At 40.8% G+C, this 25576-nt stretch overlaps 1 protein-coding gene across 4 annotated transcripts in view; it reads left to right on the top strand.

Annotated features, from left to right (window-relative positions):
• The window catches only part of prkg2 (protein kinase cGMP-dependent 2), a 140084-nt gene that overhangs the window by 89388 nt on the left and 25120 nt on the right, over positions 1–25576 (top strand). Inside the window, exons 10-15 of one of the 4 annotated variants that reach the window (XM_073065223.1) lie at positions 103–139; positions 4088–4213; positions 9488–9624; positions 13679–13768; positions 13894–14035; positions 16744–16907. In XM_073065223.1, the coding sequence (XP_072921324.1) occupies positions 103–139; positions 4088–4213; positions 9488–9624; positions 13679–13768; positions 13894–14035; positions 16744–16907 (696 nt within the window). Of the gene's footprint in view, positions 1–102; positions 140–3732; positions 3740–4065; positions 4214–9487; positions 9625–13678; positions 13769–13893; positions 14036–16743; positions 16908–25576 lie in introns of all 4 variants that reach the window. The other 3 variants (XM_073065226.1, XM_073065222.1, XM_073065224.1) reach the window with 3 other exon arrangements.

The raw sequence follows: 25576 nt of genomic DNA, 5'->3' as shown, positions 1-25576 counted from the left end.
ATGGTGTCGGAAACAGTTTTCTGATAGTTCAGAGTGGGATCCTCTTCAGGGTAGGTATGAGGAGGAGCCTGAGAGTTGCCACCTAGCTTCAAGAAGGTAGAGGTCAGTGCTGCACACTACAACAGCACTCTGTTTGTCTGTGGGTGAGGAGAGAATAGAGGACAGTGCGTTCAGAGGGGATTAGGTTCGAGGAGGAGAGAACAGTACTGAAGTCGAGGCATTTGTGCCCCATCAGCAAATCGAGATGAAAAGATCCAGAGCAGGTAGGGAACCAGAGCAGAGTGTTTAAGAAGAGGAGGAGGGGTGAAGTTGGGAGACGAGGTCATCTGTGCCGTGTGTAGAATTCTTGCTAAAGAAATGGGCTTGAAAGAAGAGCTTGACATCATAGTGGGTGTGAAACTCACTGAGGTGTGGGTGAATGGGGACTTTAACTGAGGACTGAATGTTTTGCCTCAGAGAGGGGAAGGGAAGGTTGGAGGGAATGGTAAAGGCATGACAAGGATTAGAACTGGAATCAGAGGGGGAAAGAGAGTTGCTGGTGCCAGAGGAAAAAGGAGGGTGGGGTGTTCAGGGAAAATAGGCTGGGAGGAAGATGGAGGCTCTGAGGACCCAAGAGATGACAATGGAGCCTGAGAGAGACAGGGTTGCAGAGACATGCGGTTGGAGAAAGGGAGACAGGGGGTCCAGCGGCAGTGAGTAAACTCTTGCCCTGGAGTGCTGGTGGTCAAAGTCTAGATGGAACTGAAGCTAGAGGCTGTAGAATTTGCAGCCTGAATGCATCTGAGGCTGCAGGGATCTGCATTGGCAGAGGTGGAATCCAGGTTCTGGATCAGCTAGGGGTTGTTGAAACCAAAAATTGTGTCACGGGCGTGAATGTATTATGAGCCGTCAGAGTTGAGGATGGAGCCAGCGAGATCACTGGTCGGGGGGCATCCATTTGAATCAGGTCCAAGCGGGATGCAGCAGCGATGGCAGTCTGGGGGCGTCCAGGGCCATCGGAATTGATGACATTTTGTAACTTCAAAATATTAAGCTAATTCAAACGAAGATACAGGAGTCCAAAATGCAGGTCTAACTTTGAGTTTTCCTTAAGCGAGGTGCCGCGTATCATGTGGAGGCGTGATGATGTATGCAAACACGAGATTCTCAGATGCTGGAAATCCAAGCAACACATACAAAATGCTGGAGGAACTCAGCAGGTCAGGCAGCATCTATGGAAAAGAGTACAGTCAACATTCCGGATCGAGACTCTTCATCGGGATTGGAGAAAACAAAGATGAGGAATCAGAGTTAGAAGGTGGGGAGGGGGGAAGAAAGAAACAGAAGGTGATAGATGAAACTGAGAGGGGAGGAGTGAAGTAAAGAACTGGAAAGTTGATTGGTGAAAGAGATACAAGGCCAGAAAAGGGAGAATCTGATAGGAAAGGACAGAAGGCCATGGAAGAAAGAAAAGGGGTGAGGAGCACCAGAGGTAGGTGATGGGCAGGTGGGGAGATAAAGTGAGAGAAGGAAATGGGAATGGGGAATGGTGAAGGGTACAGGGTGAGGGCTTTACTGGAAATTCGAGAAATCAATATTCATGCCATCAGGTTGGAGGCTACCAAGACGGAATAGAGGGTGTTGTTCCTCCAACCTGAGTGTGGCCTCATTGCAACAGTCAAGGAGGCAACAGACTGACATGTTGGATGTGACAGTACAGGAGGCCATGGACTGACATGTTGGACGTGACAGAAGAGGAGGCCCTCACTACCATTCAGGGTCCCAAACAGTCCTTCCAGGTGAGGCAACACTTCATCAGGTGAGTCTGTCAGGGGTCATGTACTGTGTCCGATACTCCCGGTGTGGCCTCCTGTATATCAGTGAGACTTGACTTAGTTTGGGAGACCACTTTGCTGAGCACCTGCACTCCGGATGCCAGAAAGGCCACCCATTTTAATTCCACTTCCCATTCCCATTCCGACATGACAACGTATACAATTCACATTTTTATTAATATGCAATCTGTAATTACCAAATCTCATGGTTCTTTACATTTGGTTAATTAAAGAATGTGAATCCAATATCTTGAAACAGCATAAGTGACCATGAAATGACCAGATTGTTGTTAGGACCAGTCTATTTTGAATTTTTCCAATTTAGAGCAAGGTCTCAGTTTCTACAATGCCAGGTAGCTGAGTTTACTGTTCTGCAGTCTCCAACTGGTACAGCTATGACTCCATGTGCAGATCAGTAAAGGAGCTTTCAGTTTATTACAGCACCCCAGGAATTTGTCCTCCAACAGATTACTAAAATAACTGAAGTGGTGTTAGTGCTGCTATTCTATCCAGTCATATTTTATTACATGAAACTGCTTTCAGTATCGAACATAGGACCTAGAACAGAAAAGCATGTTCTCAAATCTAGGCAACATCCCAGTAACTCTTCGCTGTACCTTCTCATAAGCTTCCACATCCTTCCTATAATGAGGTGACCAGACTGAAGATAATACTCCAAGTGTGATCTATCCAGGGATTTATAGAGCTGCAACATTACCTCATGATGCTAGAACTTAATCCCAGATTAATAAAGACTTGCATACGTTGTGTCTTGTAACCTTCCTATCAACTTGTGTAGCAACTCTGAGGAATATATGAATATTATTGTTGCAAAATTAATGAATTTTTAGTATAAATGTGACAACTTGCCTTTTATGGAAATTAGTATTTGTGTGCTTCCACTCTCTTCCTGAATGCAATTCACTAATCCAATATGAATCAAAGCTCAAACCCATCCTCCATATTAGCTGCCATACCCCCTGTAGTTTGCCATTTGATGGAGTTCCTTTGCATAATCCAATGCTAATATAACAAGTGTGTTATTTTTAGTGCAAGGTAATATTTTACAGATTAATTCAATATTTAATGGTGCAAAGAGCAGATGATTATTAATATAGACGTACTTTTGCATATTCAAATCAGTATCTGCACTCTGGGTCATTTAAAGCACTTGAATAAATTCTTCTAAAGTAAGAGCAAACTATTTGAATATTTTGTTCCTATATGAAGTCTTTTCTTTGTTAATTTTCTCACTGCTTGCTTGGGGTAGGGTTTTGTTATATCTGGTGATTTATGGAGCATTTCATTTTAACGCGTGCATCTATACATTTTCTGCCTTTGCTCTTTGCGGCATCAATAATTTGTATATTGGACTCCAATTTCAGTCAGCGAAAGAGATTAGTGGCTCTGTGGCCATTATTTATGAAATGTCCTTGTATCTTCATCAAGGTTCATGCTATTCTGCTGAATTAGTCTAGATAGGGACTCTGTACTGTACACAGAACTATGCATTTCCTATCTTATAGTACTGCCCAGCTTTCTACAATATACAAGGTAACTTATTAACCCAAATATGCAACATCAGGACAGTAAATTGAAAACTTAAAATGCCTTTCCATAACAATGCAGTGTCCAGAAATAAGTTCCCATAGCACCACTCCTTGAGCTGATTACTTACTGGAAGAACTTTCAGATGGTGGTACTTAGTAAAGATCAGATGTATTTTCTTAAGATCTGTGAAAGCTGGATGTAGATCCTCACACATCATCTGGTGTCTATGTGGCTTAAAGCTAGAAAAATTCTGGAAGCTCTCATAAAGTGGAGGGCAGATGTTTTTTATAGTGGGTGAGTCTAGGACCACTAGAGGAACATCCATTTAAAACAGAGATGAGGAGGAATTTCTTTAGCCAGAGGGCAGTGAATCTGTGAAATTAATTGCCAGAGGCAGCTGTAGAGGTCAAGTTATTGCATATATTTAAAGCAGAGGCTGAAAGTTTCTTGATTAGTCAGGGTGTCAAATGGGGTTGAGAGGGAAAATAAATCAGCCATGATAGAATGGTGGAGTAGACTCAATGACCGAATGGCCTGATTCAACTCCTATATTTAATGGTCTTATGGTTTTATGGACATGATTGATGGGAAGAATCATTTATCTTTTTAATATACTTTTTGATCAAATATTTCAAATCTTATGGAAATAATATGGATGTTGGATTCTCAATATTTATTAAATTATTGTTTTTTTGCATAGAACATCCACTTCTGTACAAGAGGAAGAAATCTCTTTGGAAATGATCAAGCTGAAGGGGAAGGTAGCCAAGTTTTCTCCAACATCACCATTCAAAAACCTTGAGATTATTGCCACCTTGGGGGTAGGTGGATTTGGAAGAGTTGAGCTGGTAAGTTTTGTACTTATGTAAAATGCAATATGACATTTATTAATAGTCAGAAATATATGAAAGGATGAACTTTCTTTCCTGTGGGTATTAACAAAGTTGGACAGCATGTGGTGTGACATTGATTCACCATTGCTTACTTTGTTGTGTCATTTAAGAGAATCGTGTTCTTGCTTACAATGCAGTTTCTCTCACTCAGCAACATCGTAACAGACAATACTGAGCATATAAATGATGCCTCGCTCTCTTAGGGATATAGAACAAAATAGATAACCAGATAGATGTTTCATTATTGTATATTTTTAGAGATGACCTCATATTCTAATTCTCATGTTAAAATATGTTAATTTTAATGTTAAAGGAGACAGAGTGAGAAATTTCAAGGCAAGATCTTCTGTCTAGTATGCTATCTTTCCTAATGTAGCTTGGCAGATTAAATAATCCAGTTCTACCTAATTTGCTTTAATATCTACTGATTTCCATTTATGTCCTTAATTTCCCTCACTTATTACAAACTGAAGAAATGTGTTCATCTTACTACATAAACAAGCGAAAATATGCAGAAGCTGGAAATCCAAGCAACACACACAAAATGCTGGAGGAACTCAGCAGGTCAGGGAGCATCTATGGAAAAGAGTAAGTAGTTGACGTTTCAGCCAAAACCCTTCATCAAGACTGATGAATATTTACATGTTCTTGTTGAAGATTTATACTTTATGAGTCCTGATGAAGGGTCTTAGCCGAAAACATCTTCTGTTTACTCTTTTCCATAGATGATGCCTGACTAGCTGAGTTCCTCCAGCACTTTGTGTGTGTAGCTAATTTTACTACATAGTAGAAAAATGAATATACATCATTCTCGTAACAATATATTTTATTCTGTTGTAAATAGAAAGCTCACATGGAGGGTTATTCACTATGTAGGAGGGAAGGATTAGTTTGAATGTGGAATAGGATTAGGCTGGCAAAACACAGTGGGTTGAAGGGCTAATATTGTGCTGTACTTTTCTATCTTCTATTTTCCTCATCTTTTTCACTTTCACGTATAGTTATTGCATCATCTGTATATTTTGAAGAACATTGGATCATCAAATAGTGATGATCCACAGATAATCTGATTGTGTTAATTGTGATGCCTTATATGCCAATAGATATATATTTTACTTCAGATATTATACATCCCAAGAACACTTATAATTTCTTCCCCGCATTTTGCAAGCATCAAGGTTCGAAGTAAATTCATTATCAAAGTACAGATATGTCATCGTATGCTACCCTGAAATCCACTTCCTTGCAGGCATTCACAGTAAATAAAAAAACACAACAGAATAAGTGAAAATCTACACACAAGATGAATAACCAACCAAAGTGCAAAAGACATCAAACTGTGCAATATGAAAACAAACAATAACAAATAAATAAGAAATAAGTATCGAGAATGCGAGATGAAGATTCCCAAAAATTGAGTCTATAAGTTGTGGGAACAGTTCAGCATTGCAGTGAGTGAAGTTGAGTGAAGTTATCCTCCCTGGTTTAAGAGCCTGATGGTTGAGGTGCAGTAACTGTTTCTGAACCTGGTGGTATGGGACTTGTGGCTCCTGTACCTCCTTCCTGATGGCAGCAGCGAGAAGAGAGCACGGCCTGGATAGTGGGGATCCATGATGATGGATGCTGCTTTCCTGCGACAGCGCTCCATGTAGGTGTGTTCAGTGGTGGGGAGGGCTTTACCCATGATAGATAACCTGTCAGTATACTGTTATGCCGTTGGCCCCCTCCTTTGTGAAAATCGCAAGAACTCTAGTTAAGGGGGGGTCAACTGACCCAAGAGAGAGAGACGTGCGGAAGACCACGTTCTCCCAAGAAGCAGAATAAAGGGGACTTTGACTATTGTCTCATGGAGACCACGTGAAAGGCCCTCGGGCAGGGTGGGCTGGTTGAGAGAGAGATCGCAATACCTGCAACTTGATTGACACCTGCGATCCCGTGAAGAAGTATAAAGGAGTGTCTGAGGGGAGGACCCTCAGACGCACCCAGATGCACCAAGGAAACATACGAAGGAGAAACGCTAGAAATCCTGCGACAGCGTTTTAATAGCTACAGCCGGTGGTGGGGTTCGTGTGCGTCCTTCCCTTGCCTGGGATTGGCGACTTCACCACGGAAGACGACCTAGCTACAGGGGAAGCCACAGATGAGAGTCCATTCCCCCAACGAGACTTCTGACTACCTCCTACAGGTTGGAAAACCTGTCGGGTAAATGCTTCATGTTCTCTGTCTTTCTAACAAAAGTGCACCAACGCGACACTTCCTCCGGCAACTAAGTGAAACTGCCGTGATCTAAAAGACTTTTAGATATCCAGCGAACGATATAAAATCTACATTACCCCTAGACGACGATCGAGCTTGTGTTTTGAATGATTATTATTACACCGGTGTTTTAGATTGAGTTTTGACCATGTATATGATCTGAATGTTTTGTATTAACCATACGTTTGTGCCCCTTTTTGAATAAAACGTTTGAAAATAGTAGCATCCGACTCAGCTGATCCATCTATCTTTGCTGGTAAGTTACCTGGTTACGGGGTTTTCGTAACAATACTCTCCACCGCACATCTATACAAATTTGTCAATGTTTTAGATAACATGCTAAATCTTCACAAACTTCTCGGAAAGTTGAGGCGGTGCTGTGTTTTCTTTGTCATGGTGCTTACATGCTGGTCCCAGAACAAATCCTCCAAGATGATAATGCCAAGGAATTTAAAGTTGCTGACCCTCTCCAACTCTGATCCCCTCAAGAGGACTGGTTGAAGGACCTCTGGTTTCCTCCTCCTATAAACAATAATCATTGACCACAAGGTTTTGCTAACATTGGATGAGATGCTATTGTTGTGGCACCACTCAGCCAGATTTTCAATCTCCCTCCTATATGCTGATTCTCATCACCTTTGATTCAGCCAATAACTGTGGTGTCATCTGCAAAGTTAAAAAATGCACTAGAGCTGTACTTAGCCTCACAGTCATAAGTATAAAGTGAGTAGAGCAGGAGGCTAAGCACATAATTTTGTGATGCATCTGTGCTGAGGGAGATTGTGGAGGAGATGTTGTTGCCAATCCAAACTGACTGGGATCTGCAAGTGAGGAAATCCAGGATCCATTTGCACAGGGAGGTATTGAGGCCAAGGTCTAGAGGCCTCTTGATTAGTTTTGAGGGGACAATGGACTTAAATGTAGAGCTGTAGACAATGAGGAGCATCCTGATGTATGCATTTTCACTGTCCCGATGTTCCAGGGTTGAGTGAAGGGCCAATGAAATGGCATCTGCTGTTGACCTGTTGTGATGGTAGGCAAACTGGTGGAGATCCAAGTTGCTGCTCAGGCAGGAGTCGATATGTTTCATCACCAACCTCTCAAAACACTCCATCACAATGGACACAAGTGCTACTGGGTGATAGTCACTGGGGCAGGTTACCTTGCACTGGGCACCAGTATAATTGAAGCCTGCAAGTGGGTACCGTAGAATGACAAAGCGAGTGCTTAAAGTGAATACTGCTGCCAGTTGATCAGCACAGGTCTTCAGTACTTGACCAGCTACCTCGCCTGGCTTCCATGGGTTCACCCTCCTGAAGGGAGCTGTCACGTTGTCCTTAGAGACTGAATTCACAGGGTCGTCGGGGAGTTCATGAATGTGCTTCCATGTCTTGTCGGTCAAAGCAAGCATGAAAGGCAAAGAATTCATTTGGGAGTGAAACCTTGTTGTCACATATGTTGCTTGGTTTTACTTTGAGTGAGGTGATAGCCTTCAGGCCCTGCCACAGTTGGTGACCACCCTTCTGTGATTCAAGTTTGGTCCAGAATTGCCACTCGGCATGTGAAATGGCTTTCCGGAGGTCGTACCTAGACCTCATGTATTCTGCTTTGTTGCCAGACCGAACTCCACTGATCTAGCTCTCAACACATTGCAGATCTTTTGGTTGGAGAAAACTCTAAATAATTTTGTGAGGCACACTCATTCACAACTTACTTTATAAACTCCGTGACAACTGTGGTGTACTCGTTCAGATCCTTTGACGAATCCTTGAACGTGGCCTAATGCACTGACTCGAAGCGATCCTGTAGTCGCTCCTCCGCCTCCTGAAAGCATCGCTTCACTGTCCTTACCGCTGAAGCCTTGCTCTTTAGCCTCTGACAGTATACAGGTAGGAGGAGGTTTCCTGAAGTGAGGTCTAGAGATGGAATGGTCAGCATTCCTCATGGTACTGTAGCAGTGGTTGGATGTGTTGGGGCCCCTAGTGCTGCAGAGGTTCCGTTGATGATAATTGGATAGAGATTTCTTCAAGCAAGCTTGATTTAAGTCCCGGTGATGATTTGAAAAGTGTCGGGTAGGCTGTGTACTGTGGCTGTCAGTACCCTGAGTGCTTGCTCAAGGTCAGCAGATGGTAGTGTGTAAACTGCAGTCAGGATCATGGATAAGAACTCTCTCAGTAAGTAGAGTAGTCGGCACTTAAACAAGACTGCTATATCTGCGTACTAGGAAGAGTTTATCATGAAACACAGACCTCCACCTTTGAATCAGCTGTCCAGTCCATCTGGTGGATCGAGAAGCCCTTGGGCTTGATCGCTGTAGCTGGCATGCATGAGATAAGCAATGTCCCTGTGAAACAGAGAACATACGTAGCAATCCCTTATTCCCCTCCAATACAGCAATCCTTAGGTCCTCAGTCATTTTCTCCAGTGACTGAACATTTGCTAACATGACACTAGGTAGAGGAAGTTTTACAGCTCCACTCCCCCACCCCCTCTGTTTTGGTCTGGTTTGGAGTCCTCCCCTCCTTCCTCTCTTCTGGCCTTGGAGATATACTTCTGACTGCTTAAAGGTGTCTTACCTGCATTCCTAAAAGTTGAGTCTGCTGAGTCCTTCAGGATATTGTAGAATTGCTAGTTTGTTAAGATGATTTAAAAGGGAAATTGCCGGCTGCAGATTGCAGCAATAGTTGTTCAGAAGAAGTATATCTAGAAGTTTTGTGAGTAGCCCATAAAGAGTCGCTGTATATAGCCAACACCATCTTGAAAAATGCCATCAAAAGTCTTTTATTCTAAATCTTACCTTGCAAATTCTCTTCCATCTCTAAATGCTTATAACCCAGTATATGTTGCCTGCCTGTTTTAGAGCCTATTATCATTTGGTGTTCATGTAGGTGGTGAAAAGAAAATCTGTCTTTTTCTGCCCTTTTTCTCGGAACACATCTTTAGAATCATAAAAGCAAACATCGTTTTCTCTAGGTTAAAATGAAAAATGAAAATGTTGCATTTGCCATGAAGTGTATAAAGAAAAAACACATTGTTGATACAAGACAACAGGAGCACATCCATTCTGAGAAGAAGATTCTTGAAGAGGCTCGCTCTCCATTTATTGTAAGGTAAGTCCTTGACTGGAGAAATACTCTTAGATAGATTTACTCTAAGTACAGTAGTTCTATTTTGTGAGCTAGTTATGTGCAAACATTTCTATAACATTTTTAAAGTTATTTTACTTTGTTTGAGTCTACAACTAAACCTAATACTGTTCTGAGTATAATTCTCCATAGCATGGTTCACCATCAACAAACAGTAAAAATATATTATAAACTGCAATTTCTTTCCATCCCATTGCTCTCATGAGTTTGATTGGCAGATAGTACCTAAAATACTTTCTCTTCCACATTTTGGTTTGATCCGAGAAGTACTTTGAACTTATATCTCAGCTGCAATGACAATGTACAGTCTATCATGAAAAATCACATGCATGTAATTGATTTTCACAGATGAGAGAGCTTTTTATGGGCAAAGTTAAGGATTCAATGACAGAATGGAACAGTAAATAAGGCAATGTTGATCACATTGTTAGTTACAGTTTCCCAAGTATAAGTGAAACCACTTTTCGTAGGAAGTTTCGATATGGATATTTCAATAAGTACTAATCCTGATTATTGGTGATATTTTACTCAATTGATGAGATATGTGTAAGAAATTTGTCTTTATGAGATGAAGTAAAACAGGTAATAGCAAAATCAGTACTTATTTGTGTGCATGGACTTCACAAAACCAAAATAGATATTTCTATGTCTGAAACGAAATGGAGCAGATGAAGCTTCCTTCCCACACTGCTGAATTGTAATTACTAGATTGTTGAGAGCTCTACCTCTAATAATAATGTTAAAAATTATTTTTAACTTAATGAAAAAATAGCAATTGCCAGAATAAGGCAAGATATTTTTCTTGCTTAATTAGGGAACAGTAGACTAGTGGTTAAATTAATAAGCTCAAATTAAGCAGATTTGATAGTTTCTTACTGTTTATGAACCCAAAACGTACTGAGGCAGCTGAGGACTTTAAACTCAAGTAATTAGATAAACCTGAAATTAGAAGCTAGCAATATTAATTTGAAATCTAGCAACCTTACTTGGCTTGGGCTGTATGGACTTTAGGTCCACATCAATGTGAATTGCCCTTCTGAATGATATTGGCAGCAAAGTTCAGGAATGGACACTAAATACTGATCCAACCTACGAGGGTCTTTTCTTGTGACTGAAGAAATACAAATGTATCATTAAAATTGTGGTTACTCCTCTTCTCTTCTTTCCCAGCCTAATCTTTATCTTTTTTAAACTATAATGCTATATGTTAATTAAATAGGTAATGTTTTAATTTTAATGTTACAGATTAAAAGAAAAAATAACTAGCTTTCTTCAGTTTTATGTATAGAGTCATTTTAGACCTGCCTAGAATCTACCGTAGATTTCGCACTACAGAGTGCACCTGATTAAAAGCCGCTGGCTCTAATTTTAGAAATAAAATCAATTTTTTACTTGTACAGGCCGCACCGGATTTTAGGCCGCACCGGATTTTCGGCCGCACCGGATTTTCGGCCGCAGGTGTCCCACGTTGTAATATGAGATATTTACACAGAAAGATATTACACGTGAGGATTTTTTAACTTTTAATTAAATCCATATGGTAACATAAACAAATACATATTGCAAATGCTTTTTTTCGAACCGTGCCTGTAACGCGGCTACTTTTAAATATACGTTGCGTATACTTCTTTACTGAACAACATTCCAATATCTCCTAACGACTGGTAAAAAATATATATACTGCAGCCTACCAGGAAAAGTTATTGATCGCCTTTAACTTAAAAGCAGCGTTTTCGCTCCGCCGCTCCCCCCCGCCGTCCCGTTTATCGCAAACCGGTATCCCACAAGACACGGCGAAACCGGGTGTGATGTCATAGCATCCCGCGATGTAATACAGAAAACAAATATAGTTAAAACAGTTCTAACTTTAACTAACAAATGAATTACTAAGCGAAAATATTATAAACTAAATAACTGCCATAAAGGCAGCACAATGCTTTTCTTCGAGTGTTTTCCATGTTGATGAGGGTGAGTACAAATGACTGATTTACAATAATTTAATTGTGAAAGTGCGCTTGATTCATCGTACAATTTCATTGGACCTCTGTGAACTACTCATCAATTTTATTGGTCTACTGTTACGAGGCAAAATGTTTTTGGCGGCCATGAAAAAAATAATACATTAGCCGCACCGTATTAAAGGCCGCAGAGTTCAAAGCTGTTCAAAATGTGGGAAAAAAGTAGCGGCTTAAAATCCGGAATCTATGGTATATAAATTTAAATCTATCATTATTTTGTAGAAATCTGATCTTAGAGACCACAATACCACAATAATATTATCAAAAATCTAGAGCAGACTTAGAAGCATAGACTGGCTTCAATGGACAGACCCTCTTCACCCATGGCAGGGAAATTTATTTGAAGGTATTCAGAGCTAAAATTACTTCCTAATTTTATAAAATGTGGAGACTATTGCTGTTAACATGTTGAAGCCATGCTTTGGCTGTCTTTCACAAAGGCAGTTTGTCCATAACCATTGCCTTATTTAATAACTAACAGTTGGAGGTAACGTTGTTGGGATGAGTTCACAGAGAATGTTGCCTCTGATCATAAAGATCAAGGTCTTGGAATGAAAAGGAGTTAAGAGTAGTCGGAACTTGGAAATTGCTTCATTCATATTTAATCAAGAGCATAATATTTGAACTTTGGAAAACTTGGAAAATAAATATTAAATGGTTACTCTTAAGGGAATGAAAGCAATAAATAATGTCAGCCGTAGTTTCTTTGTTCACCATGAAATAAAATGATGCTGTTAATCAAAATTTTATTTCATGATTACTGCCAAACCTGAACTATTTAAACTAGATGAGTGGGGCTCCGCTGGATCCTGTTTCCTTTCCAAGGTGAAGCCACTGAAGAGGCCAATGCATTCTAAACATTCAATGTAAAATTGTAGATCTACATGAGCTGCTGTGACCTTAGTCTAAGAATATGACAAAAGATGAGGGGAAGGGAAGTTCTGTTTAATTACTCCTTCCAGCACAGCCAATAGCTGGCCTCATGCCAGTAGTATCAGAATTGGTGATGTTCTGGTAAGAGATAATGCGTTTGACCATTTTCTCAGCAATTCATCTTGCAATGAAGGACAAAATGGTTGAATTCCCTACTTGACGGTGATGGGTGACCGTAAGAAGGTCGAACTGTCATTGAGCTTCAAATTCCACGTTTCATCTGCTGGTAGATGACACGACAACAAGGAAAGGGAAGCACAGTCTGATAGAAATTAGCTGGGTCATTGATTTGCTGGCTGGTAGCATCAATGCTTTTACAATTGCTAGTTCACAATGTAATGGTTGCTTTATGCAATATAAACATGATTGCTTTGTAGTTTGGTCTGTCAATCCACAACAGCAAGGAGAACAACAATCAAAGTCAAATCTTGCTGGTTTGTCTAATTCTGGTCATCATCATAGAGTCAGCAGTCATTCTGCTGTCGCTTGATTTGCAGCAGAAAACCTGGACGCCTAGCTTGAAATAAACTCAGAGTAAAATTAGAATAAAACTAGGATTCAACATGTATTTGCACACATGTATTGGTTCAAATGGTTTGCAGTAAACTTAACAGTCACAATCCTCTTGAATGTAGTGGTTGTCATAATCCCAAATATGTTAAGCTTAAAATACTCCTCATTTATGTTTTAGTCTTGTTGGTACTTCTGACTCATTGAGTTTTGGTGAACCTAAGAATTTAGGAAATGGATATTTAACTTCTCATTACTAGCTGGTAATCATTAGAACGAATAGCTCTTTGTTAACATTAAAATCTCAACCCTATTCACACCATTGTTCTCTGTAAATTCTTAACCATTTTCAAACTATTACTTTAAGTATAAAAAGATACTTATCTTTATATTAATTCCAAACATAAATTGGGCAAGTTAATGTCGTGGCAGCAACTCTTTGCAATTAATTCTGTTTCCTATGTTGAATCCAAATATATAAACTCAATTGCATTTTCATTCCGATTCTGAGCGAGCTCTTTAAGCTGTATTGGTTTTCTCCCATTCTGCTGTTGTAGACTGTTTCGCAGCTTTAAAGATAACAAGTGTGTTTACATGCTGTTGGAGGCTTGCCTTGGAGGAGAGATCTGGAGCATCCTTAGGGATAGGTAAGCTAATCTGACATCTGCACAAAAAAATAGTCGACTTTGCTTTCTAAATTGACCTTTGTGAAGTCTTTCTTAGCTTGCATGTTTCACTGACCAAATATCTCAATGCATTCTTCCTTTGTCAGAGGCAGCTTTGATGAGCTTACATCAAAATTTTGTATTTCATGTGTGACGGAAGCTTTTGATTACCTACATCATATTGGAGTTGTCTACAGGGACCTGAAACCAGAGAATCTTATGCTTGATACTGAAGGATACATAAAGTTGGTAAGTATTAAATAACACTCTTGAGGATTACTTGGGCAAAGGTAGTGCTGCGCAAACTGTTCACAGGCGATGAATCCAATTTCCACAAAGGCACACTGGGACTTGAGTCATGTTGGTCTCATGAAGAAATCAAAAGCTGCAGAGGAGAGGGACAGAGCTCCCACATCCACTCAAAGGACCGTGCAAGTACGGGAAAACAAAATAGTTGCTAGCTGGATGTCTTGTGCACTTGAGAGGCCAGTGGATTGTAAGAAGAACCTGGTAGGACTTGTTTACAGTAGTCTTCTCTGGTTGTGACAATCCCCACACAGTGGAACAATGTGGAAAGACGTTTGATGAAATCGCAACATTTGTCAATGTGACCTGCACATCTCTGTTTATATCTGTAAAGTGAAGATTTTCAAGGAATATATATTTAAGAATTAATTTTAAATTCTTCAAATAAGTTCCTACCCAACAGAAATGTTCCAGCTAGCTATTTATGTACCTGGAACTGAGATTCTTTCATGGGTGAAGCTGAGGAAGAGGACTGGTAAGCAGATTGTGACAGACTGTTTTGGATCATCCAGGCTCCTATGACTCATTGCTGACTGATTGTCAGTGCTAGAAGTTGCACCAAATAAGCTGAACATCCATTTTCTCAACAACAATTCCTTCACATGTTCAGGACTGTCATAGCCCATTCCAGCAAAAACTTACAGTGGGATTTGGATACACTGAGTGTTAGCCTGATTTAGAAGATTCCATGATCCCTTGAAAAAATCAGAGCCTCCACTAGTTGCAAACAAGAGGAAATCTGCAGATGCTGGAAATCTGAGTAACACACAAAATGCTGGATGAACTCAGCCGGCCAGGCAGCATCTACGGAACGAAAGTACAGTTGATATTTCAGGCTGAGAGCCTTTGGCAGGGATTGAAGGGTCTCCGCCTGAAACGTTGACTGTACTTTTCTCCATAGATGCTGCCTGGCCTGCTGAATTCTTCTAGCTTTTTGTATGTGTTGCCTCTACTAGCCTCTTAGAACATCAAAGTTCAAAGTAAATTTATTATTGAAGTATGTATACCATATACAAGTTTGAGATTCATTTTCTTGTAGGCACCCACAGGAAGATAAAGAAATACAATAGGATCCACAGAAAACACAGATAATGCAGACTGACAAATATCCAATGTGCAAAAGAGGGCATATATGCAAATAATAACACAGATAATACTGAGAACATGAGCTACAGAGTCTGGAGAGTGAGCCCACGGGCCGGGGAGTCAGTCCAGCGCCGAGGTGAGTGAAGCCTGTCCAGGAACCCAGTGGCTACCAGGCAATAACTCTTCCCGACCTGAACCAAGCGGCGTGGGACCTGAGACTCCAGCACCTCCCTCCCACAGCGAGCGAGTCTGGTCAAACACAGACAGACTGGATCAGCTCAGGTGGGGGACCTTGGCTGGCACATAGTGGGGCTGAACACTGGTTCAGTTTCTGGTCTCCGGTCTCGATGCCTTAACCTGCTAGAAATCCACCTGGCCGCCTGCTCCCCACTCTCTTCTAGCCATGGCCAACCTTCGTCTACTTCAAGGGTCGGTACTTGCATTTCTGAGAGTCAAGTTCGCTGATTCCTTCAGGAGATCGTAAAATCATTAGTTTGTTTAGACAGTTGAAAGGTATGTTTCTCATATGGAAATTACATTCTGCAGATTGCAGCAATTGTAGTTGAAAAGAAGGATACCACTGGCACTGGAGGAGCAGAGTGAGGCACTCCCTACCTAGAGATTCCCCATATCACATGCCCTCAAGAAGGAACCAGGATGAGATTAGCAGCGCTATGTCAGTGAGGGCCAGGCTAGCAAGATTGCCTGGGAGTCCCTAAATGTTATCTCACAGGTTGAGTCGGTGGTAAGGAAGGCAAATGCAATGTTAGCATTCATTTTGAGAGGATTTGGTATAAGAGCAAGGATGAGCCTCTGTAAGCCATTGGTCAAATACCTTTTGGAGTATTGTGAGCAGGTTTGGGCCCCTTATCTAAGAAAAGATGTGCTAGAATTGGAGGGGGTCCAGAGGAAGTATACAAGAACGATTTTGGGGATGTTACCGTCTGAGGAGTGTTTGATGGCTTTGGGCATGTACTTGCTGGAGTTCAGAATAATGATAGGGATTCTCAAGGAACCTATTGAATACTGAAAGTTCTGGATAGGTTGGATGTAGGAACAATGTTTCCTATAGTAAGGGAGCCTAGGACCAGAGGGCACAGCCTCAGACTAGAGGGACATCCATTTAGAGCAGAGAAGAGGAGACATTTATTTAGCCAGAGGGTAGTAAATATGTGGAATTCATTGCCATAGGTGGCTGCAGAGACCAAGTTATTGATTATATTTAAAATAGAAGTTGATAAGTTCTTGGTTAATCAGGACATCAAAGATAATGAGGAGAAGGCAGGAGAATGGTGTTGAGAGGGATAATAAATCAGGCATGATGGAATAGCAGAGTAGACTCAATGGGCCAAATGGCTTAATTCTGCTCATGGCCTAGATCAGTTGTTATTGTTATATTAAATAAACTCCCACCGATGCCATAAAGTCTATCAAGGTCAGTATATGCCTTTGTCCATCCTGAACTGATCACATTTGCAAGTTTGTGTCCATTTACAGCCATTATATTGATTGAACAGATATTGCCAATAATTAGAAGAATACATTTTATTATCCTCTGCTTTCAGGTTGACTTTGGATTTGCTAAGAAGATTGGCAGAGGTCAGAAAACATGGACATTCTGTGGGACAGCTGAATACGTGGCCCCGGAGATTATCCTGAACAAAGGCCATGATTTTGGTGTGGATTTCTGGTCATTGGGAATACTTGTCTTTGAGCTACTTACTGGCAGGTAAATGTCTCCTTGTATCACCTGCATTATTAGACATGGAGCAAGATATGAATCGAAAACCAAGGAGCTAAACTTCTAAAAATTGCTTGATTTGCAAAGATGCCGGTGTTCTCAGGCACAGAAGCAGCATCCAACGGGACTCGCTCAGTCTGATCTATGGGTTCAGCAGACCAGGTATCAATACACCAGACAGAGCAATCACAATTTAAATAAAATAACATTTTGGAATATAGGATGGGTATTTTGAGATATTAAATAGTAGATGAAGCATGTTATAGCAAAAATAGTTGCCCCTGGATCTAAGTTCCTCAGGGTTCTCCAAACCTGGGATAGCTGTCTTGCTTTTTCTAAATTTCATGTCAGCAGTGTTAGTTAAATATCATTTTATCATTATATTGTGTGACTGATGCACCTTGGCCATTAACCTCTGGCAACATGCATTCTTCTACCTGGCTCTCCGAAGTAAGAAATATTGATCTCTCTTCAAGGACCCTTTATCTCATAATCTCACGTTTTCATTATGTATTGCGGTTTATTTTTATTTACAATTTGTTTCCTTCTGCACTCGGGTTGATCTTTCATTGATCCTGTTATACAGTCGGCCCTCCTTATCCACGAGGGATTGGTTCCAGGACCCCTCATGGATACCAAAATTCGCAGATGCTCAAGTCCCTTATTCAACTGGTCTCAATGCAGTGGACCTTAGGACCCAGCGGAACCCGATACCTTATTTAACATGTCTCAGTGCGGTGGACATTAGGACCCAGCGGAACCCGATACCTTATTTAACATGTCTCAGTGCGGTGGACATTAGGACCCCGCGTCGGAGCTCTGAATCCGCAGTGTTTCTGTTCATGGAAATAATCACGATTGAAAAGAAAGTAGAAATAATAAAGCGATCGGAAAGAGGTGAAATGATACCGATCATTGGAAAAGCGTTAGGCTACGTCGGTCAATGATCGGAACAATTTTAAAGGATAATGTGAGAAAGGCTCTGCCCCAATGAAAGCTACAATTATTACAGTGTTTAATTATTGGGTTTTGGGGTTTTGATCCTCCACATCAACCCGGCACGGCGGAGAGCGCACTCGGAAGTGGTCTGTCACTGGATCGAACCTGGGCCGTTCCCGAGCCCAGCGCTGAAATGTACGGTCTGAAGTGTTTTATATACATAGAAAGGTAAAACATATACTATATACTAAAACAAACGTTTGACTAACTGACGCTAAATAATACCGGATGTACCTGTTCTGACTTAATTAGTAAGAGAACTTCCGATTTTTTTTTGGATCCCGATCCACGATGACCCACGCACATCCTCCCGTATATTTTAAATCATCCCTAGATTACTTACAATACCTAATACAATGTAAATGCTATGTAAATAGTTGTTATACTGCATTGTTTAGGGAATAATGACAAGAAAAAAAGTCTGTACATGCTCAGACAACAAGTGCTGGAAAAGCACTTCTGGGTTTTCACGATTCGCGGTTGGTTGAATTCGCGCATGCAGAATTCGTGGATAATGAGGGCCGACTGTAGTACTATCCTATAGATTTGCTGAGTATGCCCGCAGGAAAATGAATCTCTGGGTTGTAAATGGTGACATATATGTACTTTGCTAACAAAATTTACTTCGAATTTTGAAATGGTTTAAAAAATTGAACTCAAAAAGCAACTGGCATGTTTAACAGTTTTTGGTCTGGAGGAGACAACACATGGTGGAGCTGCTTCAGCTGCATTAATAGAGGTAAAGGACAAGATGTTTATTTTCTGTGTTGTGTGATTCCATGGGAATTATTTTTGCGTCTGGAATATAGCATAGCAGTTAGAGCAATAGCTTCAGAGTGCCAGTGACCACCGATCAGCATTTGATTCTCTCAGCTATCTATAAAGAGTTTGAATGTGCTTTCCGTGACTGCATAGGTTTCCTCCAGGAGCTCTGGATTCCTCCCACAGTCCAAAGATGTACGGTTTGAGTTAGTAAGTTGTGGACATGCTATGCCGGCACGAGAAGTGTGGTAACGCTCGTGGCTGGTTTCACGTAAATGGCGCATTTCACGGCATGTTTCGATGTTTCATTGTACACATGACAAATAAAGCTAATCTTTAATACTCCAGGCTGATTTTGTCAGACTAGGAAATCACATGTAATTCGACTCTGGAAGATTGTGCCTATCTTCATGATAATACCTGGCTCGTGAGAGGAGTTTAAAGCTGATGGAAGCCTCAGCAATTTACTCAGAGGGAAAGGAAGGCCCCGGTACTGTTGTCGGCCCTCTGCTGGCTATCAAGTTTCCAAACTGCCTAATATCCTTAGCTTTACTAAGGTTTTGTTTTAAGTTAGTGAGGGTTGAGTGGGTTTGGGTTGAGGATTGGGCAGAACAGAGTTAATTTATAGGTTCATACATTTTCAAGTAACTTTAGGTCACTTCCTGCTGCTTCTCACAAATTTCTTTCAAGTTTCCGATTTGCTAACAGGCTCTCACGGGTATTTATTTATTTATTTATTTAGAGATACAGCACAGATTGGCCCTTATGGTCCTTTGAGCTGAAGTACCAGTAACCCGGCACTTCAACCCCAGCCTAAACATGGGACAATTCACAATAACCAATGAACCTACTAACAGGAGGCAACTGGAACGCCTGAAGGAAACCCGTGCATGCACAGAGAGGACGTGCAAACTCCATTCCGATAACGTCAGAATTGAACTCCAAACTCCTACATCCCGAGCTATAATACCTTTGCACTATTCTGTGTGTGTTCCTTCTGAATTTCCAACATCTGCAGAATCTCTTGTGTTCATCAATGCCAATAAACCCACTTCCTGCCTTCTCAGCAGAGCCTCACAATTTTATTTCCTTCCAAGTTCTTATCCAGTTCCTTTTTGAATATCATGACTGAATCAGCCTCTTCTGGCAGTACATTGCAGATGGCAAACACCTTCTGTGCAAAAATATTTTTATCACTGTATGATTTCTGGTTGTTTGCAACTTTTGAGCCCTTATCCTATTGTCTTATCAATAGGAAGAGCCTTTGCTCCATCTGTTATCTAAAGTAATAATGATTTTAAATGCTTCTATCAGATCCTCTCACAAGACCCTTTATTCAAAGTAGGATAACCTAAAGGCCCAGAATTCCTGGTCAGTAGTGACTTCTGTCAAATCCTTACCTGCTGTGATTCCTTGATTGGGAATTTGTTCATGGTGAGGTTCATGCCAAAAGTGGCGGTCTACATGTCAACAGGGTCTTCATTAGGGTGGTGGAGCTCTGTGTATGCAGGAGTCCATAAACAGGCCATGTCCACTGTTGAGGCTGAAAGAAACGCTTACACAGTCCGTACCCAGGTCAAACAGCAAGGTAATCAATCTTTCACCCGCTGGTCAGAGAGAGGCTGTATGTTCCCTCTCTGATGCAACAAGTTACAGCATTTTTATACATATTTGAAGCTGAGGTGCAACAATTCAGTCATTATCTGTAAACAAAGATAATGTACAATTATCCAATTCTATCCCTTGTGAACTTTGAAGACCCCTGACTCTGGTCAGTATCACATCATTGCAAACTTCCACCTGTGCTGTCCTGCTTGACATGACCTTGTGCTGACCTATTACCAATTGCAGGGCTGCTAGAATCCTGAAACTCCAGTAAAAAGAAGTTATCTTCAGGACGTATTCCCATGGGCTATTGTTTGCTTATTTTAAACTTTTCTGCAGGTGTGCTTGTTAGTTTGTTACGTGTTGTGTCATATGACATGGGTGGTCACTGTCTTTCCATGACCATGATTGTTCTTGCCTAATTTTTCGACAGAACTGGTTTGCATTGCCTTCTGCTGGACAGTGTCTTTACAAGATGGGTGACCCCAACCATTATCAATAGAGGTTGTCTGCCTGGTGGCAGTGGTCATATAACCAGGACTTGTGATATGCACTGGCTGCTCATATGACCATCCACCACCCGCTCTCGTGGCTTCACATGGCCATGATCAGGGGGCTATGCAGCTGTTACACCTTGCCCAAGGGTGATCTACAGGCTAGCGGAAGGAAGGAGTGCCTTACACCTCCTTTGGTAGAGGTGTATCTCCACTCCGCCTCTCGAGGTGTGTTAACCCAGCTAAACAAACCAGGCCTAACTCTGGTGAGGCAGAAATATACTTTCATGTTATGGCATGTTGTTACATTTCAATATGTATATACAGACTCTCTGCATGACACATCCCTTATCCAGAGGCTCCATTACCGTTCCCCACTTTGGCCTTTGGTAATGCATTCAAGAAAGCCATGACCATTTTTTAAACTATCCTGAAGTTCCTGCCCTGCTTTCGGTGGCCAGTATTGGGGTATTTCACCATTCTTATTGTCAGTTACTAACACTATTATAATCTGACATTTAATTCTTGCATTATTCTCTCCAGCTACCCAGATCCAAGCCATTCATCCTCTCCTTATTACCTGAAACATTTTCTCCCTTAGTTCCCTATGAATTTGTTTTGCCGGGAACTTACATTAGCAATAGGTAACAGTGTGCATTTAGCCTGCCATCTCATCCTTCGGATGTAAGAGGAAACAGGAGCACTCAGAGGAAACCGCCTGCCAGTCACGGAATGAATGTGTCAACTCCTTGTTGACAGCGCTGCAGGACAGAGGGAAAACTGGGTTACTAGAACACTTGTTCTGTCTGTACATGTGATTTCAAACCTATTGCATGGTGAACCTGGAATGGATATCTTTTGGGGTATATTATATTCATTCAGGACTAAAATCTCTCTTCAGGACCTCCTTGCCTTTCCTACCTATGTCACTGGTGGCCATATGTACTAAGTCTCCTGGCTACTCACCCTCCTTCTTTAGAATACCATGCCCTGATCCAAGACATCCCTGACCTTGGCACCAGGGAGGCAACATACCATCTGGGTGTCTCTATCACGTCCACAGAATCTTGTCTCTATCTCTCTGATGATGGAATCTCCTATCACTACTGCAGTCTTCTTCGTCTGTCTTCTCTTCAGAGCCACAGTGCCATTCCCAAGGTTATTACTACTCCTTTTCTTGAACAAAGGAATAACATTTGTCACCCGCCAATAATCTGGTCCTATTCCTGTCACCAGTGAGGACGCAAAGATCATCAGCAAAGGTGCTGCAGTCTCTTTCTCACTTCCCATAGTAACCTGGAGTATATCCTGTCTGACCCTGGGGACTATCTATCCTAATGTTTTCCAGAAGTTCTAGCACATCATCTGTCTTAACATCAACATGTTCAAGCATATCAGCCTGTTTTATGCTGCCCTCACAATCATCAAGGGATCTCTCACTGGTGAATACTGAACAACCTCTCCTACCTCTTCTGACTCCAGGAACACGTTTCCTCGACTACCCTTGTTTAGTCCTACCCTCACCCTGGTCATCCTCCTGCTCTTTATATGTGTGTAGAACACCTAAGGGTTTTTCTTAATCCTACTCACCAAGACCTTCCAATGCCCTCTTATAGCTCTCCTAAGTCCGTTCTTCAGTTCCTTCCTGCCTACCCTGTAATGCTGTTGAGTCCTGGTTGACCCTTGCTTCCTAAACCTGAAGTAAATTTCTTTCTTCCTCTTGACTAGATGTTCCACATCTCTTGTCAAACATACTTTAAATGTTGTAGTCAATGAGGTAGAACTCAATGCTTTGGAGCTTTCAGAGAAATATTGGTATTTTTACTATGTACTATCAGCAGCTTGTGGATCCATCTACAAACTCCCTTTGATGCCGTCAGGTGCTCACAGTTGCTCTTCATCTCCAAAGGTAGATTTTTAATTGCAGAAGTTTGAAAAGTGCCCAATCACTGAACGGGAGTGCAAGAACAAGAGGTGACTTCACAGAGACAGCAATTCAAGAATAGAAACGCAGTGCTCTGTGGCTGTTTTTGGAGCGTGTACTGTACCCAGTCTGTGAAAGGGAGCACAAGCGGAAGGAGAGGTGACTTCACACAGGTCCGCAATTGAAGTTTGAAAAACACAGCACTTTGTGGCAGCTTTCGGAGTTTGGAATGTGCCCAGTCAGTGAAAGGCAATCATTAGTGAAGGGGGAATAAAAATAAGGCAGGGGCAAGCAGAAGAGTCGTTATTGAGCAGCCATTGTGTGAGTGAGCCAGTGTTAGATTGGGGATGAGTAGGCTTTGGCTTATCAGGCTTAGACGAGATTAGGTTTTTTTTGTTTTTTTTTATTAGGTTTTTTATACATTTTCTACATCGCTACAGATTTTAAAAAAACCAGATCGAAATGAAGAACATTAATACAGTGCAAAAATAAACATACAATAATAATATAATACAAAAGAAGATAATTGAGAAAGCACCCAAATAGAAGACATGTAAAATTAGTATCCTCCCCAAGCCCCGCAACAAAAAAGAACTCCAGACCAACCACAACACAATCTAGAGAGTGTACATCAGGACATTCAAACCCCCAAAACTGTAAATACACTTAGCAACAGAAGATATTAATGCCTACTACCAACAAAAAAGGAGCTGAAAGCAAGGGACCGAAAAAAAAACTTTAGTTAAGAGGAAGGTTATGAAAATACTCAATAAAAGGTCCCCAGACCTTATGGAACTTTGTATCCGAATTAAGAACTGAATAATGAATTTTTTCAAGGTCTAAGCAGGACATAATATCATTAAGCCATTGAGAATGCGTGGGTGGGGCAACATCCCTCCATCTAAGGAGGATTAAACGTCTAGCCAGGAGAGAAGCAAAAGATAATATTCGACACTTAGTCGAACTCAGGCGTAAATCTGTCTCACCCAAAAAACCGAACAAAGCAATTAAAGGGTTAGGTTCTAGGTGGTGATTCAGAATACAAGATAACGTTATGAAGACATCTTTCCAAAATTTCTCCAAGCTAGGACAAAACCAGTACATATGAATGAGAGAGGCCTCACCCCTTTTGCATTTATCACAGAGAGGACTAATGTTAGGGTAAAATCGGGATAGTTTAGATTTAGACATATGGGCTCAATGAACAATCTTAAACTGTAAAAGGCAATGGCGAGCGCAAAGAGAGGTTGAATTAACTGATTTGAGAATCGAATCCCAAGTCTCATCAGATGAGGAGATATTTAAATCATGCTCCCAAGCCATTCTAATTTTATCCACAGGGGCACGCCGTAAGGATGCTAATTTATCAGGAATAAATGATATTAAACCTTTACCTAGTGGATTAATAGAAAGAAAGAAATCCATAACATTTTTCTCAGGCATTTCAGGGAAGTTAGGAATTAAAGGATTAATAAAGTGTCTAATTTGGAGATATCTAAAAAAAAATGAGCATTGGGCAGATTGAACTTAGCAGAGAGCTGTTGAAAAGATGCGAAGCGATTATCAATAAAAAGATCTTCAAAATGTCTAATGCCCTTCCTATACCAATCATGGAATGCTGAATCATATGTAGTAGGTAAAAAAAGGTGATTATGTAAGATAGGGCTAGAAAAGGAAAAACCATGGAAACCATAAAACTTCCTAAACTGAACCCATATACGCAAAGTGTGTCTAACAAGAGGATTAACAATTAATCTGGACAAACTACTAGGGAGTACAGAGCCAAGAAGTGCAGAGATAGATAAATCTTTAGTGGAGCTCAACTCCATTGCCACCCAATTAGGGCACTCGGGTTGGCCATGGAAAAAAGACCAAAAGGTAGCACAACGTATATTGGCTGCCCAATAATATAAACGAAAGTTAGGTAAAGCCATGCCACCCTCTTTTTTAGATTTTTGGAGATAAACTTTATTAATTCTAGAGTGCTTATTCTTCCACAGATATGACAAAATAATAGAGTCTAAAGAATCAAAAAAAGATTTAGGAATAAAAATTGGGATTGATTGAAATAAATATAAAAGTTTAGGGAGAACATACATTTTAACAACATTGATACGACCTACCAAAGACATAGATAGTGGTGACCATTGTAACAGACTCGGTTTTATAGTATATGAAAGATTGGCAAAATTTTCACGAAAGAGATCTTTAAACTTCCTTGTGACTGTAATCCCAAGATAAGTAAATTGATTGTGAACTACTTTAAAAGGGAGATCACGAAATGTTAGTTCTTGTGCTTCTTTATTAATTGGGAAAAGTTCGCTCTTATATAAATTAAGTTTATAGCCAGAGAACTGGCTAAACTGATCAAGAAGTGAAAACATTGGAGGTAAGGATGTAGACGGATTTGAAAGAAAAAGTAATAAGTCATCAGCATAAAGAGAAACTCTATGCTCAACACCCCCTCTCCAAAACCCGGTCAATCCAGGACAATTTCGAAATGCTATCGCCAAAGGTTCTATAGCCAAATCAAAGAGAAAGGGACTTAAAGGGCATCCCTGGCGGGTGCCACGTTTAAAGTTAAATAACTGGGATTTCTGAAAATTAGTCAAAACAGAGGCAGTAGGGCATGAATACAGCAATTTGATCCAAGAGATAAAACTTTGACCAAAGTCAAATTTTTCTAAAACTGCAAAAAGGTAGTTCCACTCTATACGATCAAATGCTTTATCCGCATCGAGGGAAATAACACATTCAGGAATCCCAGTTGAAGGTGAATATAAAATGTTAAATAAATGTCAAATGTTAATAAAAGGAAGACGATTTTTAATAAAACCAGTTTGATCATCAGAAATAATAGAGGGGATAACAGT

The sequence above is a fragment of the Hemitrygon akajei genome, chromosome 13, assembly GCF_048418815.1.
Source record: "Hemitrygon akajei chromosome 13, sHemAka1.3, whole genome shotgun sequence".
Lineage (NCBI taxonomy): Eukaryota > Metazoa > Chordata > Chondrichthyes > Myliobatiformes > Dasyatidae > Hemitrygon > Hemitrygon akajei.
The sequence above is the reverse complement of the archived record's forward strand: the minus strand, read 5'-3'. Positions and strand labels throughout refer to the sequence as shown.